Consider the following 9,038-nt stretch of genomic DNA (forward strand, 5'->3'; position numbering starts at 1 on the left):
TTTGTTTTCTTCAAACTTCATTGATGCAACACGTGTGATGCATATCCGCTAAAAGGTGTAAAATCGACCGCACGAAAGAGACATCGCTAAGCAATTATTTGAATAAGCTAAACTAAAACGGCCGAGAAAACGACTGTTGCATCCTGGGATTTGTGGTCCTCGATTCCGGAAGCTGTAGTTCTGCGCAGCGGAAACTGCTCGTCGCCGGCACGGGGTTTACTAGTTACAAGCGAAGGGGCTCTTCCTTTCTGTCCGACATCTTGCAGGAGAGGCGGTGATTGCACCATGGTGAGATCCTGGATGGTTGGGTTTGTGGGGGAGTTGTAGTTGCGGAAAGAGCTCGAGGACCGAGAAGGAAGGGAGTGAGGACAGAATGGCCGGGGGGTGGTAGCAGGGCGGTATGGAGGGAGGTAGGGAGCAGCAGCAGCTGTGGTACCTTTGGACCATGTGCATGGTTCTACGTCCTGTATATATGCTGCATGTTCTTTATACTGATCCCATACACGTGCCTTTTCCCTGTTCCTGGTCTCTTATATTCTTGGTTATAGGCCTCTATATTATACCTGGCGTTCCAGGGCACATGACAACACTGTTCTCCTTAAATGTACCTCCTGCCTTTTCTTACTAGTGTAAAGGCGAGTTACATCAAGGTACTTAAAGCATTTTACTAGTCCCTGAAGGGCTTACAATCTAAGTTCCAACCCACGGTAATGCAGGCTGTTTTCAAATCAAAACCCACTTCTTTACCACTGCTTTTGACTCCTAACTTAGTTGCCCTGTCCCTTAGCCTCACCTCTCTATTCCCTTACCCTTAATTGTTCTGTCTGTGTACTGTCTTATCTAGATTGTAAGCTCTTTGAGCAGGGACTGGCTTTGTGTATGGTGTACAGCGCTGCGTATGCCTTGTAGCGCTATATAAATGATAAGTAGTAGTAGAGTTAAGTGACTTACCCACAAGGCTAGTGGAACACCATAAGCCTAAGCGTAGAAGCATAAATTCTTATCTTCCGTTCTAAAAAGCTTAAAAAACTTAACTGTTTAAATAATGTTTCTCCATTAGCTGTTAACTAGAAACTTCCGTCTATTATATGTAAACTGTTATATTATTGTTTGTTGTAAAGCCACATTGAACTGAAACTTGTTTAGGATAATGTGGGATATAAGAATAAATAAAATTGGAGGAATATAGGCGACTGATAAACTTGGGGCCTTGTTTACTAAGCTGCACTTTTTAGCGCGTGCTAGAGAGGTGTGGTAGCTGTGTTAGTCCACTTTTAAAGGTAATCAATAGAAATAAAACAAAATAAAACATGGAAAAGAAAATATACCTTTTTTTTATTGGATATAACTTAATACATTTCTTGATTAGCTTTCGAAGGTTGCCCTTCGTCAGATCAGCAATAAGCAAATGTTGGTAGATGACAGTAATATATGAGCAAAACATCAAAGCATTTCAGTGACAGTCTAACAGGATGGGGGGTGGGTACGTGAGAGTCAGGGAGACAGTGCGTGCTAAAAATTAGCGCACACTAATGATAGAGATACTTATTATATTCCTATATTATATACCAGGAATGTTTCCCAACCCTTCAGGTGCCTTTTCCTGTTGGTGCTTTCTAGCAGCTGTTTCTGTAATATTGCTCTGTGGTCCAAGATCCTGTAGCCATGCTATGGTCGACATGTTGCTTCTCTGCTTGGGTGCCAGCAAACTAAAATTACATTACTGAAAACATGACTCTGCCCACACTGGGGTAATACTCTATCCCTAGGGACCCCCTGTTGCCATCTTTTGATTGGACCATTCAGACTGCCCTGTTCTTCCCTAATCCTTAAACCTCTCCCCTGCTGCCTAGGCTGTACTAATTGACAGCATCAAGGGTTATGTGACCCATTCCATTCACTTAACTGTGCCTTCTTTGGTAAAGGGGAAAGAATCTCATACTCTGGGTATGTAAAACTATCCTGTCCTTTGTGTTCTAAACTCAGCCACCCAAAGATGACAAGAAGAAGAAGGATGCAGGCAAGTCCACCAAGAAGGACAAAGACCCAGTGAACAAATCTGGTGGAAAAGCCAAAAAGAAGGTAAGATACATTTGCTTGTAATGAAGCAATTACTCAGCAGGCTGCATGGCTCATTATGCTGAATGAGACTACTATGAATAAACCTGTTAATGTTTCAGTAGAGATGAATTTTAGGTCAGACGCAGTTCAAAGTGATATTTTTTTTTTTTTTTTGGGGGGGGGGGGGTTGGTTAATATTATGTGAGACTGCTGCTCCCTGAATGTCTCTTGCTGTCACTCCCTCAGTTGATCCTTCATATAGCACAGGGGGTCCCTGTTACTGTTCCTGGGTCACTGCCCCATTTTGAATGTGGGAGCTGACAAGACAATAGAATGGGAATGATTTGCAAGTGTAAATTCTTTAGAAGGCTATGGAGGGTGAGGTACACAGCTTCTTAGATTCTTCCCTCCCCTCCAATATCTCTGCAGTATATTTATAAAGGCCTGTTTAAGTTTGCTGAGCCTGCTCAAACGAACGCAGTATTATGTACTGCTTTCCATTCAGAGACCTGAAATATTTCAGATGAATACAGATAATGTAGATGTAGATATATATCTACATATCCTTTAAGTTTTGGGAGATGTATAAACTAAAAATGTAAAGGTTTATTTTTCTGAACTTGTAATTTGAACCTAAACACGATGCAAATACAATCTTGTTGATTTATTTCTGATTTATTTAAAACTGATGTTAGGGCATGGATATGATACCTATGTGTGTAACTGGGCTTGTCTCCTCATCTTTTTGAGTAGAAGTGGTCCAAGGGGAAAGTGAGGGACAAGCTGAACAACTTGGTCCTCTTTGACAAAGCTACATATGAGAAACTGTGTAAAGAAGTTCCAAACTACAAGCTCATCACACCTGCTGTGGTCTCAGAGAGGCTGAAAATCAGGGGCTCTCTGGCCAGAGCTGCTCTTCAAGAGCTGCTTAACAAAGGTAAGCTGACTTGTGCCTAGCTTTAACGGTTGCATGAAATTCACCGGAGACTGAGATACTGGTATTGACAGAGTTCCAGCTGGAGCAGTTGAATCTAGCTGGGGCAGGTAGTGCCCTGGTCATGTTAGTTACAGGCAGCTACTGTGTTTCTGTGGAGTTGGCACCTGATAATAATCATGAGCGCCAAGAATTGCAGTTTTTTTTTACTAATGGAAAGATGCTGGAAAGGAAACCCAGGCTGTCAGCTGCATATATAAATAATGTTTCTCCATTAGCTGTTAACTAGAAACTTCCGTCTATTATATGTAAACTGTTATATTATTGTTTGTTGTAAAGCCACATTGAACTGAAACTTGTTAATGTGGCCATGTGAAACTATGGCCATTCTGAACAAAGCAGTAAATAGGTCAGAGGTGTAGCCTAGTGGTTAGTGCAGTGGACTGTGAATGAAGAGACTGAGGTTTAAGTCCCAGGTCAACTCTTTCTGTTTAAAAATATCTATATAACTATGACACCTGCAAGCTTGAAGGCTATTGAAGTGGTATACATTCAGGTACAGTAGGTATTTTTCAGGTCTCGGAGGGATCATGTTTACAAAAAATTGTCCCTTGGTTTAGTCTACTGCACTACCCACTAGGCTATTCCACTGTTCTGCAGTCTGATGCCAGACAAGATGTCCATGTTTTTTTGTTAAAAAATTGGATGCCCCTCCGTTTGTCGCATGATCCTTTTGTAGTTCTACCATAGGCGTGTTTGAGCCAATTTTTATTTTATATCCATTTTTTTTTTTACAAAGAAAAATAAAAGGGGTCCCATTTTTTTAAACATGATGTAACTGTATGCAGATGTGAAGCTTGATATGCTTAACTCATTCAGATTCTCCATTTTAGTTCTGCATCAGCATGCGTGGAATATAAATAACTTTTTCCATGAGTTTAAATACATAAGCATATTTAATAAAATGTTTCTCCCTGCCTTTTAGGGTTAATTAAACTAGTATCCAAGCACCGAGCCCAGGTGATTTACACAAGAAACACCAAGGGAGGAGATGCCCCAGCTACTACGGAGGAATCATAGAGGTGAATTTCTCTAGAACACAGCTCTCAACTTAACTCTCCATCACATATTTATGGGAGCGAGTTTGGAAATACTGTATTAATTTTACTTTCACTTGGGTTGTGTAGCTGAACAAGGACCATTGCTTTGTGACACGAGTTAATGGAAGTGTTCTGCTCTGGTGGTAGTTGTAGTTCCATATTGATTATCTGCTATGTCTTCAGCCAGTTTTACCTTTTTGTAAACTCTGCTGCTTGTGGGATATCTGACTAGGGCTGCTGAGAGTCGGGGGGGGGGGGGGGGGGGGGGGGGGGGGGGGCTTGCCCAGTGTTAGCATTACTCTCCTGTTCCTATGCACAGCAGTGCCGCAGAGTACTTCCTTCTTGCCAGTGCTGCGTCCAAACAGCCTCTTTGGACGCAGCAGGAAGGAAGGACTCTGCTCTGTGGCGCTGCCATGAACAGGAGAGCAATGCTAGCACCGGCCCCTGGGGAAGTTTGCTGTGCAGTGACAGCCTGGAGCAAGAGTGCAGGACAAGTAAGCTGAGCGAGTGGTGGGTCCAGAAGGGGGCGGGCCCAGGGGGTGTTTTCCCCAGGCCTGGCTGTCTCTCGGCGGCCCTGTATCTGACTCTTGTACTTTTGCTGGGCAGATAGACCGTGTGGGTCTTTCTTTGTGTGTTGCCTTGCTAATAGGGAAGTGGGTGGTGTAGCTTATTGGTATAATTGATTTTGAGCAAATATTTTCTAACAAATCCTTTCCTTTTTTTTTTTTTTTTTAGGCTCTGCTGGTGTTCACTGATGGCTTTTTTTGTAAACATATGAAAAAATAAAAAACAAAAATGGCTGTATTGTCTGTGATATACTGAGCTGTATAAATATTTTTGGGTAAGGGCTTTAGACAGGGTTTTACTAGTGGTACAGAAAATGTCTTCTATGCTTAGCAGTGAAATATAGGATTTATTAAATGGGTTTGACCTTCCCAGCAGTGAGCTGAGAAACTGGCTCCATGTCTCAACATTGTTTACTGCACCTTACTGACAAACTCACCAATTTCTTAGAGTAGCCAAGTGCCTTTATCAAAACGTGCTAGCGGTCCCCGGTATGGTAATGCTGACAAAGCCTATTCACTTTGCATGAGCTTCGTGGGAACTGCTAGCGTGGCTTGATGGAAGAGGCCCTAAGGTAGTAATTTCAGCAAACTTGGTAGAAAATGCATACGACACTCTCAAGGTCATACTTAAATCCAAGTAAAATTAGTTATTGGGACCTCCTGTAGGATGGGTGTTAGAAGGGGTGTGGACCACATCACCCTGTTTTGTAACCTTCACTGGCTAGCAGTACAATACCAGGCTAAATTTTCAAATTCTAGCTGATCTTCAAGGCCCTTAAAGGAAATGGGCCAGATTACTTGAAAAACAGGCTCTCTAAAGGGCCCTTTGCTTGTGGTGGTGGTGGTTAACTGCAGCAGGTAAAAAGGCCAAAAAAAAAAAAAAAAAAGAAATGGCCATGCATTGTTTGCACTTGCTGTGTGGCCATTTTGGGGAGAGCGGTTACTGCTGCCCAGTGAGATGGTGGTAAGGGCTCCCACATTAACCTGGTGCTGCCTGATTACAGTGAGGTAGCCCTGTGGTATTGTACAAAGATTATGGTGGCATCGGGCATGCTGTGTGTTGGGCCAGCAGTAGTTCCATGTTGCTGTGCTTTAGTAAAAGGGCCCTAAGGTCCTTCCTAAGGAGGATCATTTTTTTTTTGTTACATTTGTACCCCGCGCTTTCCCACTCATGGCAGGCTCAATGCGGCTTACATATTTGAAGGATGTCATTACACAATGTGACAGCTGTCAGCAAGCCTGTTCTGGCATTCACTCCCTGAAAGGCTTTGCTCAAGGAAAATTACTGCAGGAAGCAGGTGAATGCTTGGCTCTTCTTCCAAACCTTTAAGGAACGAGGCAACACTGGTCTGCAGTGCTTTAACTCCTACCCGCTTTATTTTCTAACTCCATATTGCTCGATCTATATGTTCCACATTAACTTACATCTGATGCTGTTAAGATGAAAAAGTGATGCATGTGGGAAAGAGGAACCCAAACTATAGCTATGTGATACAAGGTTCCACATTAGGAGTCACCGACCAGGAAAGGGATCATCATTGATAATACATTGAAACTGCTCAGTGTGCAGCAGGGCGGCTAAGAAAGCAAATCGAATGTTAGGTATTATTAGGAAAGGAATGAAAAACAAACGACGTTATAATGCCTTTGTATTGTGCCATGGTGTGACCACATCTCAAATATGTGCAAATTTGGTCACTGCATCTCAAAAAAGATAGAGTGGAAATAGAAAAGGTACAGAGAAGGGCAACAAAAATGATAAAGGGGATGAGACAACTTCTCTATGAGGAAAGGCTAAAAGCAGCTAGGGCTCTTGAGCTTGGAGAAAAGGCATATGAGGGGAAGATATGATAGAAGGCCATAAAATGTGGAATGGAGTGCACTAGGTAGATGTGAATTGTTTACTCTTTCCAAAAATACTAGGACTAGAGGGCACGCAATGAAGCTCCAAAGTAATAAATTTTAAAATATTTTTTTCACTCAACATGTAATTAAACTTTGGAATTCATAGTAAAAGCAGCAGGGTTTACAAAAAGGCTTGGATAGCTTCCTAAATGAAAAGTCCATAATCCACTGCTTATTTGTAGGATAAGCAGCATAAAATGTATTATACTGTTTTGGGATCTTGCTAGGTATTTGTAACCTGGATTGGCCAGTGTTAGAAACAGGATACTGGGTGTGAAGGACCTTCAGTCTGTCCCAATATGGCAATACTCTTGTAGATTCTTGTGTTGACATAATGAGCACACTGTGCTGTTGAATTTTTTTTTTACTGATGTAACTGTCTCTTGCCTATAATCAACTTGTTCTTGCTGCATACCATCTTAAGTGAATTTCTTAAAAAAAAAAAAAAGCAGTAACCATAACTCCTAAAACAAATATATAGTTCCGTACAATTTTTCCAGAACAGAAAATAGCTACAACTGTAGACCTGTTAATAGGCTGTGCAAATACCTAGGAATGCATCTTTTGAAAATTGCACTTTCTGTGGACTGTAGTTGAGGTAGACATGTTTATCTGTAGCCCCTCTTGAGCCACATTCTAATACAGCTTTTGAGAACATGAGGACAGCTGCATAAAACCCTTTTTTTTTTTTTTGTTACATTTGTACCCCGCGCTTTCCCACTCATGGCAGGCGCAATACGGCTTACATATTGAATACAGGTACTTATTTGTACCTGGGGCAATGTTGGTACCATTTTTAAAATAAATATTTCCATTTGAGAACTGATTAAAAAGACTTAATGGCTAGGTCATAGTATAGTATTTTTAATAATTTTTACAGACTTATGAACAAAAGTATTTAGCAAGTGCTATCTTGGTTAAGCCATCATGGAGGCAACAGCCACAACCCTCCTTAAAGCTACTGGAAAACATTTAAGTTTTTCTTCCACAATACAAATAGTGTTGCATTTGCAATTTCAGGGACACATCAGCATGTGGTAAGGAACAAGCAAACATAGTTCAGAGTTATCATGAGAGAGACTCGAGCTAAACTCCAACTAACAGCTTGGTAGGACACATAGTAAAAGGTTCAGCTGTAGTGAGTTAAAAAAAAAAAAAAAGGGGAGGGGGGAATAGGCAGACTACATGTGGAATGTTTAGCCTTGTACCCAAGGGAATATCAAAATTCAGTAAGGCCTGCACAAAAATCCTTGCGACCTGAAACAACCCAAATTTTTCAAATATGAATAAGGCATTCAAATACTTAGCTAGGTACTTTCAATGCTGAAGCTACAAGCAATTTTCAGAGAATAAGACTTTCAAAAAGATCATTAGAAAGGGAGTAGGCTCAATAATAATCAGAAAATATTACTGGACCATACACAGATGGAACAGCTTTCTGCAGAAAAGGAAGCAAGACATGTTTTTGTTTATATGGGATCCTGATATCAAACTGCTATTGTGTCAGTACAAGTACAGTGGTGGAAATAAGTATTTGATCCCTTGCTGATTTTGTAAGTTTGCCCACTGACAAAGACATGAGCAGCCCATAATTGAAGGGTAGGTTATTGGTAACAGTGAGAGATAGCACATCACAAATTAAATCCGGAAAATCACATTGTGGAAAGTATATGAATTTATTGCATTCTGCAGAGGGAAATAAGTATTTGATCCCCCACCAACCAGTAAGAGATCTGGCCCCTACAGACCAGGTAGATGCTCCAAATCAACTCGTTACCTGTATGACAGACAGCTGTCGGCAATGGTCACCTGTATGAAAGACACCTGTCCACAGACTCAGTGAATCAGTCAGACTCTAACCTCTACAAAATGGCCAAGAGCAAGGAGCTGTCTAAGGATGTCAGGGACAAGATCATACACCTGCACAAGGCTGGAATGGGCTACAAAACCATCAGTAAGACGCTGGGCGAGAAGGAGACAACTGTTGGTGCCATAGTAAGAAAATGGAAGAAGTACAAAATGACTGTCAATCGACAAAGATCTGGGGCTCCACGCAAAATCTCACCTCGTGGGGTATCCTTGATCATGAGGAAGGTTAGAAATCAGCCTACAACTACAAGGGGGGAACTTGTCAATGATCTCAAGGCAGCTGGGACCACTCTCACCACGAAAACCATTGGTAACACATTACGACATAACGGATTGCAATCCTGCAGTGCCCGCAAGGTCCCCCTGCTCCGGAAGGCACATGTGACGGCCCATCTGAAGTTTGCCAGTGAACACCTGGATGATGCCGAGAGTGATTGGGAGAAGGTGCTGTGGTCAGATGAGACAAAAATTGAGCTCTTTGGCATGAACTCAACTCGCCGTGTTTGGAGGAAGAGAAATGCTGCCTATGACCCAAAGAACACCGTCCCCACTGTCAAGCATGGAGGTGGAAATGTTATGTTTTGGGGGTGTTTCTCTGCTAAG

General features: G+C 41.9%; 1 protein-coding gene across 1 annotated transcript; it reads left to right on the forward strand.

Annotated features, from left to right (window-relative positions):
* Window positions 1-181: 181 nt before the first annotated feature.
* On the forward strand, window positions 182-4,909 carry LOC115481928 (40S ribosomal protein S25). Its single transcript, XM_030221400.1, has 5 exons — window positions 182-288; window positions 1,987-2,082; window positions 2,815-2,998; window positions 3,981-4,077; window positions 4,831-4,909. Exons 1-4 carry the CDS (start codon window positions 286-288, stop codon window positions 4,073-4,075), a joined length of 378 nt encoding a protein of 125 aa, XP_030077260.1. The 5' UTR covers window positions 182-285; the 3' UTR covers window positions 4,076-4,077; window positions 4,831-4,909.
* Window positions 4,910-9,038: the final 4,129 nt, after the last annotated feature.

Source organism: Microcaecilia unicolor, chromosome 12 (assembly GCF_901765095.1).
Source record: "Microcaecilia unicolor chromosome 12, aMicUni1.1, whole genome shotgun sequence".
NCBI lineage: Eukaryota > Metazoa > Chordata > Amphibia > Gymnophiona > Siphonopidae > Microcaecilia > Microcaecilia unicolor.

Coding starts and splice junctions, on each gene's coding strand:
- LOC115481928 (XM_030221400.1), top strand. Junction 2,083..2,814: donor GTGGAAAAGCCAAAAAGAAG/GTAAGATACATT, acceptor CTTTTTGAGTAG/AAGTGGTCCAAGGGGAAAGT. Junction 2,999..3,980: donor TCAAGAGCTGCTTAACAAAG/GTAAGCTGACTT, acceptor CCTGCCTTTTAG/GGTTAATTAAACTAGTATCC.